Source organism: Echiichthys vipera (assembly GCF_963691815.1).
Source record: "Echiichthys vipera genome assembly, chromosome: X".
Lineage (NCBI taxonomy): Eukaryota > Metazoa > Chordata > Actinopteri > Perciformes > Trachinidae > Echiichthys > Echiichthys vipera.
In genome coordinates this window covers 25,235,663-25,254,795 of record NC_139825.1, presented here as the reverse complement: position 1 = coordinate 25,254,795, position 19,133 = coordinate 25,235,663, and the positions used below count along the sequence as shown (strand labels likewise).

Here is a 19,133-nt window from a genome sequence, read left to right as displayed (position 1 = left end):
CTTCCAAATACTGATTGTGCACAGCAGTGGATTAAAAAAGGTCCTCTTTTCTAAAGGTTAAGAATTGTACAGAGTGACTTGCATTGACACTTTTGTATAAAAACACACAGAAAATGTACAATATGTTAACTTGGTATTTTATCATCGTACTCAACAAGATTGCTCTTAATGTTTTGTTATAATGTCTTTGGACATGTTTCAATATAAGCATACTTTTCTATAGATATTTGTTTTTGTACTCTGTTATTGAGTCTCATCTCTTTTGTTGGTACAGAGATGAGCATCAAATAAATTGCAATTGAAAAAGCTCCTAACTTTTTTCTTGTAGTTATTTTTGTTTGATGATGAAACAATAAATCAGGACTGGACAAAGGGAAAGATTTTAATCCTACTCCGCTACAGTAGGGGGTGCTGTTCTCCCTGGTTAGTGAAGCTCAAATCAAACCCATAGGCCAGGCCTTCATACAGTATTTATTTATAATTTTATGTTAATCACTTCATAAACAGAAAAGTTCTATTCAGTGTAAATTAATAATCCATCCACACATGTAACAATTTCTAAAGCAACAAATGTAAATCATAGATGGATCAAAAATGGGTCAGATAAATAAAAAATAACAAATAAATAAAATCCAATGGCATTGTTTGATTTCGTTTTGATTGGACTTTTAAATAATAAATAAAATTTAAATTAGAACATTAAAAACTTTTATTATCTTGTTGTAAATGGCCTCTTATGGCCCGCCTGCAGTACCTTCATGGCCCACCAGGAGTCCACAGCCCACACTGGGAATCACTGAGTCTATATCAACTACTATTCCAGTAAGTAAAGGTGATAGGAGTCATTAATTATGTAAAACATGACATTAACAACAAAAGGAGAGAGAGAGAGTGGTCCTAAAAAAACAATCAAACACAAACTGCTGCAGGTAATCAGCCAAATTGCAATCTCTATCTATGTGGGACCTGAAAATGTCCGTCACACAAGACCCCAAAACTCAAAAACTCAAGTGTTGAACTGAGAGTTTTTCCCTGTAACCGTCAGAAGATTTTTCTGAAAATGTAGATATTTTATCTGTGCAGTTCAAGTTGAAAAATGCCTGATAAATGGTAGTTTGAAAAGTCTTATGAGAAGTTAAATGACATGACTGATCTGGTTTCAATATTTCTAATGATCTGTGAGATGGTTATTCTAGTAACTAATTAATACATTCAAGCTTTTGTTGAACACTTTATATAGTTCATAGTGCCTAGCTGAATAATTCATATACTCAGTTGTTTATGCAAAAAAATGTCATAGGTGATATATAAAATCGAAAAACACATTAAAATTTAGTTGCAAGATCAATGTCAGCACTTCTGTTCTTGTAATTAAGTTTGTTGAAGTCCTCTGTAATCTCTACCATTGTCTTCCCTTTGGTCTCTGGGACAAAATATAGCAGAAATGCTGCACTGAAAAAGGTGTAAACCACAAAAATCAGGAAGCAGAACTGTCCAAGTCCATCCTGCATGGATACACCACATGAAAACAGAGTGTTATATAAAATAGCTGACATGATGTGAAAATAGAAAAACAATGTATATGGATTATTTGAGGTAATATATACACAACAGGTATCTCACCACAATGTAGCCGAACAACATCCCCAAGAGGAACAAGGAAAGCCAACTGATAGTCCCGCTGATCACATAAGCAGAAGGACGCCAGGCTTGTAGAAAGAGGTCAGCGGGAAGAGCCATCGACACTCCAGCTTGAAAACGATAAAAGGAAAATGAAAAAACATATCTGCACAGTTTCACTTTTGAGGTGAACAAACAGGCAACAGAAAACTTACAAGGTCCAAGTCCATAAATTAAGATGACGCAAAAGATCAGAGCGATGTTTACATATGGGATCCATGAATTCAGATCCTGCATGAAAAGAAAAGAAAAAGAAAATATTATAATGTATCCTCTACAACACAAGGTGGAGAAGGGTGCACCTGTTGGAGAGTATTTACCTTGATGGACAGCATGACAGTAAGGACACACATGGTGACGCCCATCAGGAGATAGCCATAGCCCATCAGCTTCTTTCTGCCCGCACGATCTATCAAGAAAGACTGAGACATGACAGATATGTTGATTAAAATCTACATGACACAGGACTTCACACCTTCTTCATTGCATCTAAGTCATCAACAATCAAAACAATCCGTTTTTACCATTTGTTTTGTATAAATCTGTTTATAGAATTTTCCAAGTTATGCACAAAGGTAGTATCCAAACATACAGCAAAGAAAACACTCAAAATAATGCACAGAATATTTCTGCCCTCTGAAACTGAGCAACTCCTCCATCCTACAGGCTGCCACAACACATTTATTATATAGAAACAAAGATTTGAATCATATATCAATATAAAAATATGTGACTCAACTAGATGGTCCTGAATAACGAGCTATTGGAGACTGAAGACATTGTTCTCAAGTGAGTTTAACTAGATGTTTTTAAAACCCTTAGGCCTTTTCATTCAGGAGTGATTGGTTATGAACAATTGATCAAAACAACAAAACAAGAAGTCATTTATTTTATGGAAATATTCTACATATGATCTAATACATTTTTGTAAAGAGAGAATATGTAGAACAGTATATCCTCACCAAATTGAATATTATTTCTCCACCTTATCAAATCATGTAGAGTATAGGAAAGGTACATAAACTTGATATCATTTTATGTGCATCCAAACTCAAAACCTGGGTTTCAGACATTTTTTATCTTCCTTCAGGTGTCAGTGTATTGTCATGATTCAGTTTCATGCTGAGATACTTACACACAGTGCCACAGTGATGAGCTCTGTTGCTCCAAGACCGATGGCCAGGTAATGCATCTGGTCCTCTGGTACTCCAGACTCACGGAAGATGTCAAAGGCGTAGAAATATAGCTGGGTGAGAGAATGAAATATTAAAGGCTGTTAGACTGAAACTGCACTCATTTGTTAATAATGTTCATATATATTATTAGGGAAAAAGCTGAGATAAACATACAGCATTAATGCCGCAGAACTGAACACCAGCACAGGGGATGGCCAGAGTAAGTAGCTGCCATCTCACACAGCGAGAGCGGAGTACGTCCATTACAGTCTTTGCCTCCTCTCCCTGTGAGCTCTCTTTCTCTTTCTGCATATCATCCAGCTCCAGCTTTAAGTTGTCCTCCTGCCAAAGCCACTGCAAGGCTTTTACATGCATATACATACACACATCAGACCAATATGAAGGTTTAATAGAGCGGTTTGGTAAGCAACACAATTTGTTAAAGTTCTCACACTGTGAAAAGTGGGATTTCCATGTCTTTTGTGATTATAAAGCAGGTCAAGGTGCTATATAAATATAAATACTGTGAAAGTATCAAAATCCACAGAGGAATACACGCAGCTTGTATTAAGAAACTGACTTCAAACAAGCCGACGGGATTTCTGTAAAGTACTGATGTCACAACTACACTACCTAAAGGTAGAATGTGCTGCTACAATGCCATCACAGAGGTATACGACAAAAGTAAACTTCTTTTTTAATCTAAACTTCCAAAATGTCCTTGTAGGCTACTTTATAGCCCAGTTTGGATGTATAGATACAGGGTTTGCTGTGTGCACTCACCTTTTCTGCTGCTTTCAGTGTCTCCTTTGTCAATGTAAAGGTGTCGAGGCGAATCAGGGAAGAAAAATAGCATCACAAACTGCAGGATGGCAGGAACACCACTAATAGCTAAGAGGTATGGCCACATTTCTTCTGTACCCATAATCTCCCTGAACAGAGTGTGAAACAAAGGATCTGTTAAGTAGCAGGGGAAAAGGAGATAGATCTATGGATTGGCGTTAATACATTTGTACTGTAAACAAATTAGTAAGTTTACAAGTATTGCACTTGGAAAGAACAACTGTAAAAAGACAACTTGTAACTTGGCTTCCTTAATTAGTAATTTTCCTTTTTTTTTGGTAACGCTTTATATTATTTTCCTTGGAATAAGCATTAGTCAGTAGGTAATAAAGGCCTAGGTAACATAAGACCTAATGATATTCTTCCCACATCATAAAAACATTTATTGTTGGATAAGATATCTTATAGCACTGATAACAAATGAATTATTATGCATGTATTACCTGTAACCTATGGTTAATACAACAACCTTAATAGAAAGTGTTACCTTTTTTTGTTAGATATATTAAGTGTCAACATTCAGCTCTTACTTGATGCCAATTATTTGACCTATGATTTTTCCAAATCCGATGAAGATTGAGGTTGTGAGAGTCATGAAACCTCTGAGTTTCTTTGGAGAACTCTCCCCGATGTACATGAGGTGTACACTCAAGCCAAGCCCTGTGGAGAAAGCCAAGAAAAAAACTATTAAAACTAAACTATTAAAAAAATAAACCACACTACATGTCATCAGAACATACCCATATTGTATCCATAGAGAAATCTTCCCAGCAAGATCATCTCAAAAGACTTGGCCATGCGACTAAAGAGCATGAGAAGAGCAGCGACAATCGCCACAACGTTGTTGTACAAGAGAGCTTTTTTTCTGCAAAATCAAAAGAAACACCACAGATTTTTTTGCACTGCTAACATAATTTAACTTTTATTTTGTTCCCTTGTTTTTAAACTGCGACAACTACTTCTATTAAAAGTCCCATATTATGAAAGGTTTCCATGTGGTTTTTAAAATTATAAAGCAGGTCAAGGTGCTATATAAATACTGTGAAAATATCAAAACGCTCAATCAACAAAAAAATGCACACATCCTGCATTCATAACCTGTGCTTTTTAAACAAGCTGTGATGTCACAACTATACCATATATAAGTAGAAAGTACCACTACAGGCTGCAGTGACAGTGCAGAGACACCGAGAACGCAGATGCGTAAGACCCAGAAACAATGACCAATCAGAGCAGACTGGGCTTTTTCAGGAGGGTGTCTTAAAGAGACAGGTGCTAAAAACAGTGTTTCAGACAGAGGAGGAATACAGGTTTACTCAGACAGACAGTATCAGAAATATAATGTGTTTTTTTTTAAACATTTAATCATGTAAAAATGTTCTAGCGGAAACCCAAAATACAAGTATGAACTTGAAAATTAGCATAATAATAATAATAGCATAACTTTTAAGTGTAAAATAATAATTTGCCATGCACATATTCTTATTTTCACCACCAGCAACTGGTTAGCTTAGCTTAGCACAAAGACTAGAGATGGGGGAAACAACAAGCCTGTCTCTTTCCAAAGGCAGATAAATTCACCCCATCTGCACCTCTAAAGCTCACTAATTAACGTGTTATGTCTTGTTCAGTAAGTGTTTGAAAAAAACGAAATGTAAATGTTTTACAGGGGATTATTTGCCAGACTCTTTCTTGGCTAAATGCTGGTTGTATCATATATTTTTTAAAAGAAAACCCTTTGCAAAGAGCCAGGCTTGCTGTTTCCAGCCTTTATGCTCAATTAAATTAGCGTTTCCTGGCTGTAACTTCATATTTAATGCACAGACATGAAAGGGATATCCATCTTCTCATCTAACTCTTAGCAACTTAATAAGTGCATCAAAACCTGAAATGTACTAGGTTAAATATCATATAAATAGTATCCTATAGGCCTACTTTATTTGGTAAAAGTCCCCTGATTCTTGCCTGTTGTATTGTGTGAAAATGCTTATGGATGGACTAGATTAATGTTTTAGCGACTAAACGTGAACATGAATGTTTCCCTTTTTATTTTCAGTTCACTAACCTTCTTTAGGCTCAAGAGAAATAATGAAAAGAGGCGAGCAAGAAATGGTTTAGTGTTATTTTATAAATTAACATCCAAATCTAACCCACCAGATGTCAGTCTTTCTCGATAATATTATGGTAGTTTGGGTATGCATGTTTTTGAGTTTTGTGTCTGCATGTGTGTCTCTCACCGGCCATAAGTGACAGGAAGGCTGCCGCTGTGAATAGCCCCGGCCCAGGCTCCAAGACTCAACACGGCCACGATGAAGGACCAGATGAGCTGGTTGGTGGAGTCATCCACTGGAGCTCCGTACCTTAACAGCCATGTGTAGTTCACAAAACTCTGAACATGCTGCAGAAAGGTCAGAGAGGTCACGGGACATGTTAAAGTGGTCTGCTGATTGTCAGGTTCCTTATCAATGATGTCTGTTAGATTGCTGAGTTGTGCCTTTCTAGCTGAATCAGAAACTTGCTTCAGATAAATAATCCGTCACAGTCTGCTGACTTTATGACTCTTCTCTGCTCATGCTGTTACACTACTCTAACATTTCTATTAATTATTAGCAAAACACACAACAATGTTTTCCAGGGATTCTCTTTTTGCTGTAATACATTACATTCTAACATGCATTATTAATGTAATATGGAGCCCCTGAAGTGATCTTGTCAAAATAATATCTTGATAAAAAAACATAACCTTTCTGGACTTTAGGGGCTCCCTAATCTTGCATGTTATAAGGTGTTCTTTGTCAGTCATTTGATAGAACCACCTTAAGATGTAATATTGACTGAGTCAAATGGTCTTGTCAGAACATGACTTCTTCTGATGGGAAGAAAATAAGACCTGATGTTTCTATTTACACTGACTGTGTGAACACACCACAGGGAATAATGAATGAGTGAAGAAGAGAAACAAAGTGTGTAACGTTAGAGGGTTGTGCTCCAGTTCACACAGCAAACCTTAAGATGTTATGCATTCTTTGCAATCTCACCACTGCTGGAGAAGCGATGACAGAAACTTGAATCCCATACTGAAATGACCCCCCAATCCCCAACACCACCGACAGCAGATACAGCCTCCAGTACTGCAGCTGAAATGTAATGTGGAAGTCATATTTACAATAAAGTCTGCAGTCTTTTAACGAGACCTCTGGTTATCAAACTGTGGTTCTTGTACTCAAGCTCTCTCTGGTGGTATTCGAAGAAATCTCCAAAATACAAAAAGGAAACATTAATTACTAACATACTTAAACTTTTAAGATCCATGAAATGCAATTTAAAATACGTTTAGCAATATTTTTGTTTCAATATCAGCCTCCTATGTGGCCACGGTCATGATTTATGAGCTACACTGTGATGACAAGATAGCAGTTACAGGTAAAATGATTGGTTTGAAAACACAGTGACATGTCAGTTCTGATGCTACCCTTCCTACAGTGTGTCTGTGGCTGAAGACAGTCAACAATGAAGAATCTTCTGATTAGGAATAAACCTTCCTGTGTGTAGCTGAATAGTGTCAGCTTATGCTGCTGTATTTAAACAATGGTTTTAGTGGTGGCACTTGAGAGAGCCTGATTTTCTGAGGTGGTACAAAGTTTGAGAACCACTGAACTGGACAGCTTTAGCTATATAAGTTAAACTAGACATTTAAATCATATGATGACAATATTAGTATGTAAAGGCATCATTAGATTCAACTATCCAAAATGATATCAAAGGGTTAAAATGATCTCCAACATCACCAACTATAACTAAAATGTTATCAGTAATCTGATATATAATAACAAACTCAGGGCCAATCTTTCTTCTCAATGAGTCCTTTGATTTTTGATACCTCATTTTGCTAATAATCTGTAGGTACTTAAATAAAATATACACTGCAGGACATTTATTGTAACAGATTTTTTTTTTTTTTGCAGAATTTATACTTTTACTTTAAAATCTGAATAGATCCTCCACCACCACTGCATTATGTACACATTAAGTATACTTGTAATGAAAAGGGTATGAATACAATCTGAGAGAATCTCTTCTCACAACAAGTACTGTAATGTAACAATGTTCACCTACCTTTCCTGATACAATGTCCATCTTTTATGCCGGCTCCCTGACTCCTCATGATGGAGCAGGGGAGGACCAGCTTATATAAAGGATGCCGCCTGAAGTTACACAGCGATAAGCTTTGGTTGTCCAGTCATGTTGTTAGAGCAAGATCGTCATGTCATGACGTGAGCGATAGGGTTGACCAAATGCTGCACAGGATTGGACCTGGTTTGTCTGGTTGGTTCCTGTGAATGTTACAAGAAAGTCCTGCCTGCAGGGTTAGACATTACTGGGAGGGTGGTGTATAAAACTAAATAATATTAAATGATTTTGTAACATTTTTGGAGAAAAGGCAGTTCTGATGTGTAGAATTTGTGAATAATTTTCAGCATGTTTAAGCTCATGTGAAGCTTGACCACTGTACATCATCACTCATCTTAATGTATGTCAGTATAGTACATGTACGCATGAAAGAAACATTTTACCCATGAAGATCCGGTTAATCATTGAAGGATCCCTCAATGATTAACCGGATCTTCATGTGTAAAATGTTTCTTTCATGCGTGCATGTACTCATCCTGTTAAGAAAAGCTGCCTGTGACTCTGGAGGAGCTTCGACAGACATGATATAAATGGATCTTTGACTTCCTAACAGGCAGATCCCATGTGGCTACAACATACCTCTTATCTTTAACAACGGAGCACCCCAGGGCAGTATTTTGAGCCCCCTGCTGTACCCCCCTTAGACACATCACTGTGTAGCCACTTTTGACTCCAACACCATAATCCGAATTGTAGGATCCAGCATCTTAAGACCTTGACCAATACCAGGGACTGAACTAGTCATGAGTTATTATACTGTATGTTGGCCACCGCTGCTCTCAGATTTGAAACATTTGTGGCTTGCAAGTCCTTGAACTTTAAGGAAGTGCTGATGCATTTGAGAGGGTTTCAGTTACAAATATTTTTGTTAGAATCAATTTTACACTGGAAAACACTGGTTAATAATATACTTTATTTACTGTTATCTACCTAACTTTCTGTCTTCTTCTGTAACACAATGTGTCTGGTCTTTTCAATTATATGAAACCGGATAACACTTTTTATTAAGGTCCTTGTTAGTTAACAGATAATAAGGACCTTTAGCCCTTATAAATAGCTTATTAACAATATTGTGTGTTAATATGACTATATAAGTGTTAATAATCTTATCATCAACATGTTTATTGTTAGATTATAAGGTATTTATAATTATTTACATTTAATAACCCTAACAAGGCATTGTTCTTGCTTAGATCTGCAAAAAGCAAAGTTAACTATAACATGATAATGTGTTTCCTGTAAGCACTTATAAATGTCTTATAATCTAATAATAAACATGCTTAAGATGCTAATTTTTAGGTTTTATTAACACGTGATGTAAATGAGCATCTTAACTAACTATATAAATCATAACAATGAACTTGCTATAAAGTGTTATTCTTCATATTTTTTAATAGAGGGAACAGCTTAATGTGAAGACCATATGAAAATGCAGTATGAGCATCATGGAATTGATTTAAGTTGATCAACTTTTTCAGAATATTGTCCCACTGATCACAAGGGCACAAGGACCAGATCCCATCTGAGATGTATGAGAATACTGATTTTTTTTTGTTGTTGATAATTTTGATGTCTTGTGCACCATGTTAAACACGTTTCCCTATAAGTTCAGCCTTACTTCTTTAGAAACCTTCGGACATAGACTATATTTGTCAGTTAAAATCTCTAACATTAAAAAACTCAATAGAAAGATTAATTACTGTCATATTTAGAGTGAGAGGGAATGTGTGTGTGTGTGATGGTGTCATGGTGAAATGGAGCATTTGTGGGTAAAAGAAACAAAATTGACACTTTTGACTCCAAACTAAATTATTTTGACGCTACTTTATTACTGAGTTGTGTATTAAAAGCACCTTTTGATGATTGCAGTGAAACATTCAATACGAAAAGTGATGTTAATATATATCTATATAATATAGATATAATATAAACTTTTATTGGCTCACAGTTAGATCATTAAAAACAGCAATATTCAACATAAAGAATTGCACATATTCACTACAACAACAATGCTTAACATCATGCTCTGTGCACATGGTCGATGCAGTTTATACTTAATAAAGTGCAAATAAATGAAATCTTTGTTTCTATCTAAATATACATTCAACCACCTGCCACAAAGCAAAGACTTTGTACTCTGTAGGTCATTTGACTGGAAGGCCTGATGTGCAGCTCACTCTGACCTTTGACCTCCCACACGAGAGGATGAAGCTAAAGGAGATCGTTTGCTGTGGTCATTAATAACTCTGATAACAATGACGACATCTTTATTCTTTGTCATTAACAAGAAATATTGTAAATGTACAGTATCTTAATAAAATGTAATGCAGTAAATTTTATGCAACGTTTTTTTTCTTCACCAAAAAAATCAACATTTCTTTTTTCTGCCAATTTGCAGGAGTTTAATTTGTTTTGCCTCATGTCAATCAGTGACACAAAGCGGAAAAACACAGTTCTAGTCCAGCATGTAAAGATGTCAAAGATAATTCCTTTAAATTCTCTTAATAGAAAACACACTCAAGATATAGGAACAACAATGATCTGAGTTGCTTTACGTTCACGACATCTTCCAGTACAAAGTGAGGCATACAGTGGATTTGACCGTGTGTCTTTTAGGAGAAACAGTCTCTCTACAAGGCCGTGGAATGACACACTTCCCCCAGCTGATACTGAGCTGTAGTTTGTGACGCACACTTCTGCTCCTTGCCTTTGAAGTTGAGCTTGTGGAATTCACTTGTGATGGCTGACAGAGACTTCCCCTTGGTCTCTGGGAGAAAAAGACCAACGTACAGCGCAGAGAGCAGGCAGACCACTCCGAACGGCAGAAAGCAGTACTCACTTAGTTCGCTCTGTAAAATAAATGCATCAAAAAGCCATCAGCCTCTCACCCACGTCTGTCTGTGTGTTTTCTATTCTATATTATCTATATTTAGTTAGATTTAGATTGCAGATTTAGATTATTGCCAATGAATTAACTAAAACATTTTCAACATTTTAAAAAGACCAGTAGGATCAGAGATAAAGCCATTATCATCATGACAGACAGTCTGTTATTTCCTCAGTTTCAGACTCAAACTCTGGGAGGTGCTATAGGGTGTCTTTTCAGTAAAACTGTTAATTCAAAATCTCACCTAAGTAAAAATATCTGCATCAAAATAAAGTACTCATTTTTCATAATGACCCATTTCGGTATAAAAATAAAATAATTGCATTTTAATTATTTTACTTTTTTTTAAAAAGTGGAGCTTATTTTTTATGCACTTTATATACGTACAACTCGGTAGTTAAATCTATAATATATCATAATTTATGAGCTGAGTCATAGTTTGTTTTAATAATCTGTTAATTGTAAAGCAAAGTACCTGTGGAGTACAAGTTAATTACAAGTAGTACATGTAAGAACATTTTAATGTTGTAGTTTATTAATTTGGAGCAAATTTTAGATACTCTGTATACTACTGGATAATGCTGCATAATATATAAGCATATCATGTGTTTTCATGTGTAACTAGTTACTAAAGGTATGGAGTAAATGTGGTGTGTTCCCTCTGAGAAGCAGCAGAAGTATAAAGAAGCATAAAGTGGAAATACTCAGGTAAAGTACAAGTACCTCAAAACTATGCTTAAGTACATTGCTTGAGCAAATGTACATACTGTAGCTACTTTCCACCACTGTGCCTTTTCCTATTTCTGAGAAATATGTATGTTGCATTTTAACCTGCCAGTTAACTTGTAGTCCCCCCTTAAAAGATGTTTCATTCAAAACTAGAAAAATAAAACATCAAAATCTTTATTTGATAGCATTTTTGATTGATACTAGATATAGTTGAGATGGAGACATGAAGCAGAAATCCCCGGCCAAAATACCAACATAATGTATGTAGTGACAGACTGACCACTAGAAATGGAAAGATCATCCCCATGATGAAAAGATTGAGCCACATCATGGAGCCAGCGATCATGTACGCTGCTGGTCGAGCGGTCTGATTGAAGATCTCTGTCGGCAGAACGCCAGTCACTCCAGCTGAGAAAAAAAACACAGCAACGTATTGACCAGTTAGCACCAGCATCTATATATATAAACATTAGCTATTATTGCCTGACTCTTACTATATTTTTGATATTTGGCAGCACTTAATAAGCAATAAGTTGCCCCATTACACATTCATGAAATAATTATCAACATTTACATAAAGATAACAAACTAACAAGGTATTTCATGGTATTTTAAACCGTATAATAGCATTTAAAAACACCACACTGACAACTTATGCAAGACAGGACTAAACATTCACTTCACTTTAAGTTTAATCATCTGGAGACAACCTTTTGAAACATTACTGTAATATAGAAAGTCTCCAAAAAGGTACAGAAAACTGACCTGGTCCCATGCCAAAGCTGAGAATATAGGTGAAGATGCAGGCCATGCTCAGGTACGGCATCCAGGATATAAGGTGCTGTTTGCATGTGGGGAGGAAAGTAAAATATTCACACTGATCAACGCACAAGCAAAAAGAAAAGAAACCTCATCACTTTTATATTTCAGATTGACCAATAGACTTGTTACAGTAATTACCACAAGTTTATTGTAGAAAAGTCACACAATACATCCATCACAGATATTCATGTACTAATCATTACCTTGAAAATTGAAAATATATGCATGTCATAAAGAAAAGTTAAATAAGTGGTCATTATGTGAGTCAATGAAGAGACTTATAATACCTCAAAGGACAGAGCAACTGTGAAGACAACAGCCCAGATGGTCATGAGGATGTACCCTCCCATCAGCATGAACCTCCGACCTTTGCGCTCAATCAGCAGGTTCTGAAAAATAAGAAAATCAGACTCTGTTCTTATATACAGTATACGTATTTAATTAGAACAAATAATATCTAAAGTACATAACATAAGACTGATGTCAATCATCTCATCTAACTTGCAGCAAGAAAGCTCTTTTCTCAAAATGTCAAACTACTCCTTTAACAGAATCTCCCTCTCATGTGACAAAAAAGTCTCTAGTCATTCAACAATATCCAGCAGCAACTTGTTTGTATTCTCTAATAATTTCCTCTCTCATTTCTTCGTAGCTACTCAGGAATTTGTGAGTCTTATTGTGAATTATGTATCGTGAAATAAAAATGTAAAACCAGTTGATCTAGAGTACAACGGCCCGTTCTTAGTCCTTCGGAGGAATGCAATAGGAATGCAAACAACAGTTCCTCTTTGCCTCTAGCCGCTTACATAACATGTGCTTTAATGACGGATACTTACACACATTATACAGGCTGTGAATTCACATGTACCAGTGCCAATTGTGATATATTGGATTTTTTCATCAGATATCCCGGCCTCTTTGAACACATACGATGCATAGAAATAAATCTGAAAGAAAAAAGAACATGAGAAAACATTACAGTGCTGAAGAGCATCGTTAGAAGTGCTTCAGCTGTTAATAAGCGGATTAGGCAAGTAATTTGTACCAGCTATGTTAATACCCTGCCCCACTCCATAAAACTGCCAAGCATGTGGTTAAAAGCCTTGAAACGCAGTGCTTAGTCAGCATTTTCTCACGAGAACGCAACTTGTTGCAACTCTGCAAATCAGTTTGGATGCATTATAAACTCTCATATAAGCAGAGCAGAATTAAGTGAGGTCCAGATTTAACAAAGCCTTTTAGTCAAAACAGTCAGCTGTCTTCAGATATGATTCAGTGCACAACAGGGGCGGGGTGGGGTGGTGGGGGGCTCATGCTACATCTCAACTATACATTATTAATGTGACCTGCAGGAACGAAAAGAAACCCACACGACACAAACTGCTGATGGATCATCTCAAATTTCTAATCAACCTTCTGACATCGCAGAGGCCAAAAGAACATCCGACACTGTTACTGTAGCCCAGTATCAGTAACGCTCTTCATGGGTTATATAACAATATTTTCTACAGAGACACACAAGGTACTACTATGCCATTCCTTTCTTCTTACCGAGTCATTACCACAGAGCTGCATGGCACTGCTGATGATCATGACAGAGATGAGCTGCCAGCGCACCGAGCGATCAGTGAAGAGCTCCCAGGGTCGACGAGGCCTAAGGCCTTTGGTCTCGGCCTGTTCCTGCAGGATCTCATCAAGCTCGCTGCTCTGGACCTCACAGCCTCGCAGCCGTTTCAAAGCTGACCAAGAAAAAAGAAAGACACAACTCAAATGACCTGGGATGTTCTGTTATTCTCTGGCTATAACTTATTCTTCTGTATGTTTCTTATATACTGTACGAAAGATGTTTCATATAATTTCATGTGCTGACTTGACGGCAGAGGCGGAGGAGTGCTCAGATCCTTTACTTAAGTAAAGTACAAATTCAACAATGTATCAATACTACATCACATCCTGCATTCAAACTGCTACTTAGATAAAAGTTTATTAGTATTAGCAGCAAAATTCACTCAAAGAATCAAAAGTAAAAGTACTCATTCTGCAGTAAAATGGCCTGTGGCTGATGTTTTATGACATATACTTTTCAGTACTGATGTAGCGATGTAGCATTTTAATGTTGAAGCTGGTTGAGGTGAAGCTAATCTGAACTACTTAATACATGTTTTGGTTGTTTAGTTCTAGGTAGGTTGGGCCCCTGCCAAAGGGTCACAAGATAAATCTTTTAGGTGATTAATGGGAGAGGAAATTCTGCTACATTCATATTTGTATTTTGGACTTTTCTGTAATGTATGGGTTTTGTTTCAATATTGGACAAATTGAACAGTATTGTAATGAGTTATCTGAGGAGTTTACAGGGGAAATGACTATTTGGTAGCGCTGATAACAACTTATAGATGTCTGGAACTTTTAAAGGTTACAACATTTCGTTACGTTGTAAGTCACGAGCCAAAAAAAGTTGTGAACGCCTGGTTTAATCTTTAACAACGCTTTGCATTATAGGCTAATCATACAGTATGTTTTTAAAATGTAAAATCTTATTACAATATTAGAAGTAACTAGTAACTGCAGCTGTCAGATAAATGTAGTGCAGTAAAAAGTACAATGTTTCTCTCTTAAATGTACAGAAGTAGAAGTATAAAGTAATGATCAGGAACGTTAAAATTGTACTTAAGTTTACTTTGGCCAACGTACTTAGGGGTGCCCAATTCTGGTCCTGGAATTTAGGTTTATGCTTCTCCCTGCTCTTACACACCTGAGTCTAATGCCACGCTCGTTATCAAGCAGCTGAAGCTCTTCACAGGTTTGAAAATCGTTAAAATCAGGTGTTAGAGCAGGGAGAAACCTAAACAACCAGGGCCTGAATTGGGCACCCCTGATGTATTAAGTTACTTTCCACCACATATTACAGTACCCACCGTTAATACAAGCCTCCTTGTCCCCCCTGTCGATGAGCAGGTACCTGGGGCTCTCTGGGAACCACGGCAGGGTGAAGAGCTGGATGAGGCCAGGAATGGAATTACTGGCAAGAAGATAGTGCCAACACGGCTCACTGCCCAGAATCTCTCTATAAATAAATAATCAAGAGTGTTACTGTCTACGGCACATTTCTTTTTTTACATTTATGCAGTAAAGGATTAGCCTATTTTGAAAAAAACTGTGTCTGACAGTGTCCATACCTGAGTCCAACCACCTGTCCTAGCACAACACCAAATGCTGTGAAGACAGCTGATGACAAAGAGACAGCTCCTCTCAAGTGCTTTGGTGCACTTTCTCCAAAATACATGGGTTGCACATTCATGCTGATCCCTGCAACACACACAGTGGCTTTCTGCAGTGGAGTTCATGAAGTTTATGTTGAACAGTATTTTATTTTTTACAGATATTTGAACATTTACTGAAAAAATGATATACCAGCATTTATTCCAACCAGGACACGTGAGATAATGATCATCTCAAAAGACTTGGCAGGTCTACTTGTTACAGCTAAGACTGCTCCAGTCATGAGGAAAACATTGTTCATCAACAGGCATTTCTTCCTTGGGAAGGGAAAAGAGGAAAAAATGAATAGATTTATTACAACTTTCTGTGATCATCAAGAGTTTCAGTCTTAAGAAATGAATATATATGAAAATATATTAATACAAATCCAGCAATGAATAGATTCTACTCATATTGCTCAATACTAGAAACTACATGATTACAGCTGTGAGGGGGGGGCACCTGTGCCATGGTTGAAACCAGCTGCAGCACGTACATTTCAGCTAATGATGAAGATGATCATGTGATTGATCAAGGTTTTGAGAATAAGTCCGCAATAATAAAAGAGTTCAATTAGAGACGTTAAGTAAAAATGTTAAGTTAAAACTATCTTATGGCACAATGACTGACATGCCGAAAATCGAAAAGAAGTGGTTTGATGATGACAATGTTGACTTTAAACATGCCAAATTGAGGAGTTGAAGCTTATGAGAAACTGCACATACATATATTCAAATAAATATATTCAAAATAACAGCAAATTGTTTTGATATCATGCATTTTAACCTGTTTGTGTTCTGTTTTTCCAGTGTCAAATCCAGCTGAGATAACTTACTATCTTTCTAAATATATCACCATGACAACCATTAATGTTGCATGTTTAAATGATTTGGGCTTTGAGGACTGCCCTCAGGGTCATATGCATGTACACACTTGACAAAGGGAAAGCAAATGAACAATCTCTTCATTCATTCACGTGTTCATTCACATGTTCATTCATCATTCACTCTCTGCACGTTGCAATGCAATCTCAATATGTAATCTACGGTACTCGTGTGTCCATGCATTTACACGCAGCAGCACAACACATCCTCTAACATTACCTGCCAAAGCGTATGGTCATAGGTCCTGCGATAAGAGCCCCCACAAAGCCCCCCAACGAGAAGATGGAGACAATAATTGTCCAGACCAGAGTCACCTGGTAGTCCTCCAACTGGATGTCCCAGCGCTCCAAAAATGTCTCATTGATAAAGGTTTGAATAAACTGTGAGAAAGGCAGTCAGACGGTTAACCTTTATAGTCTGTGAGCTAACGAATCACACACACAAGTAAACAGAGCAGCGGTTAAAGCTGACACTTATTTCCTCAGATTAACTTTTATTCATCAACAGAATAAAACATTTGCATTATTGTTTGTTGTTGATGGAAGCACATGCTCTTTATTTGTGAGTGCAGCTGCTCGGCTTCATGAAACTACAAGGAGAAAAGGCTGCTTCCAGGATTATTTTCTATTAATAAATGATAAAACTGGATATGGTACAATGAGAAAACTTAATCACAGACATGGGTGGCCAAATTCTAATTTGTCTGTGCCAATTTACTCTGTGACTGAACAGTGAAATACCAGTGATGCTGGTCTGCACAGCTCCAACAGGGAACACACACACACATACACACACAGACACACACACATAGTGTACACACACAATAACAACTATATATATATAACACTATATGTAGTACTTATTCACTCCTATTTTAAAAACTGGGAACACTTCAACACAAACACAGTCATTAATGCAATGTGGCAATTAGGCTCAAAAACTTACAGTTGTTGGAGAATTCATTATTGCAAGGTTGTAGCCATATTGAAGAGTTCCTCCAATGGCCGCAGAAGCAACCATAAGCACCAGTGTCAGAGAACTGCTCTGTTTATACAAACAGATAAATATATGAGATTATACACATTTGTCCTATCAAGTAGCCTACTACCATTTCTTCTATAAGTTGAGTCTGCACATCCTGTTGTTGGGCCCAGGTTTTCTGCAGAGTGATGGAAGAAGAACTCTTCACCTTTACTTAAGGGCGAATTTTGGTATTTTTCAACCTGGACCTTATCTCAACGTGTATTTATGTGAAAGTGACTAATGGCAACAATAGGGACACAACGTCAATGTATAATGGCAACTTCTCCATCTTTTGACAATGTATTCAGACACTTATAATACCAATCTGTCAGTGGCAAAAACAAATACTTTAAGTTGACATATATTATCGCTGTGCAGGTCCCTCATTTGATTACACTGTAACCCAGCTTATGGCGGCCATGACGCAATACTGGAGCAATGTCAAAAAAAGTTGTTGCCATTAGTCACTTACACAGAAATACACAAGGAAATCAGGTCCAGGTTGAAAAATACAAAAATTCCCCTTTAATTAAAATACCCATACAACAGTGAAAAACACTCTGTTACAAGTAAAAGTCCTGCGTTCAAAATCTTACTGAAGTCAAAGTACAAAAGCATTAGCATCAAAATATACGTAATATATACGTATATGTACATAAGTACAAAAGGTAAAAGTACTCAAGCAGAAAGGTCTTTTTCAGAACATGAATATTACTTGATCATAATTAGTGGTGCATTAATGTGTAGGCTACTTAACTGTTTCACCTGGTAAAGGTGGAGCACTTTTTCATTACTTTACATACAGATGGATACGTTAACCGGTTATAATATCTCATAACTTATTAGACTTATGTGTATTAATAATGCACATCTGCAGTCACCAGTGACAAAAAAACGGTCAGGTAAATGTAGAGGAGTGAAAAGCACAACATATAAATATTCAACATAAGTACAAGTATCTAAAAGTTGCACTAAGTTACATTTCACTACTGATGTTGATAGTTGTTTTGTTGTCACTTCCTCTACCAATGTAAGATCATGTGTAAAATAAATAACATTAAAAAACGTTTTCAAGTAGCCCTGCAATTAGGAGCAACACAGCCACCAAATAATTCAGCTTTTCTGCAAGAATGTGCTCCCTGAGTCTACACATCAAACAGGGATGGGACTAACTTCACTCTCCTTCTTTCCTAAAGAAAAGTAGAATTTACCTTTTGTGCACCAGCAGGAGACATTGTTGATCGATGAAGGTAGTAAAAAGGTGACTTGATGAAGTCAGATGACAAACCGCACAGTTCAGCCCAACTCACATATAACGATCTTCTACAACTCAAGCTCGAGCACGCGCTTAAAGCGTGCGTGTGGCGGCCTTTTATGATTGGCTGCAGTTTTGCATTGAGCTGAGTGACGCACAATACTGAGCTGATGTCTTACCTGCACTCTTCAGACAGCAATGATTTACTCAAACCAAGTGGACGACGTGTAGGCAATATTTTAAACTGACTGTTTCCTGTGAGTAATTAAGAGCAACAACACAGGCGCAGGGATGGGGGTTCACTTAAAGTGTAACTTCAATTCCAGGTCTGAGTCTGAGGTTTTCAATGTTAGGGCTGATTGAAAACAGCAGATGGCGTGTTGAAA

The 19,133-nt window shown here is 36.9% G+C and overlaps 2 protein-coding genes across 2 annotated transcripts; both read right to left on the bottom strand.

The window, feature by feature from the left end:
* Positions 1 to 1,325: 1,325 nt before the first annotated feature.
* Positions 1,326 to 7,835, bottom strand: LOC310965807 (solute carrier family 2, facilitated glucose transporter member 11-like; the record flags this gene model as incomplete). The annotated part of the gene is made up of 12 exons (XM_083939560.1): positions 1,326 to 1,505; positions 1,624 to 1,751; positions 1,836 to 1,911; positions 2,001 to 2,102; positions 2,816 to 2,926; positions 3,030 to 3,217; positions 3,639 to 3,787; positions 4,229 to 4,358; positions 4,439 to 4,563; positions 5,936 to 6,096; positions 6,737 to 6,835; positions 7,815 to 7,835. 12 exons carry the CDS (start codon positions 7,833 to 7,835, stop codon positions 1,326 to 1,328), a joined length of 1,470 nt encoding a protein of 489 aa, XP_083795686.1.
* Positions 7,836 to 10,519: 2,684 nt separating this feature from the next.
* On the bottom strand, positions 10,520 to 18,727 carry LOC310965142 (solute carrier family 2, facilitated glucose transporter member 11-like; the record flags this gene model as incomplete). Its single annotated transcript, XM_083938568.1, has 12 exons — positions 10,520 to 10,738; positions 11,786 to 11,913; positions 12,271 to 12,346; positions 12,615 to 12,716; positions 13,164 to 13,274; positions 13,879 to 14,066; positions 15,243 to 15,391; positions 15,504 to 15,633; positions 15,739 to 15,863; positions 16,689 to 16,849; positions 17,415 to 17,513; positions 18,704 to 18,727. 12 exons carry the CDS (start codon positions 18,725 to 18,727, stop codon positions 10,520 to 10,522), a joined length of 1,512 nt encoding a protein of 503 aa, XP_083794694.1.
* Between the last annotated feature and the right edge of the window lie 406 nt (positions 18,728 to 19,133).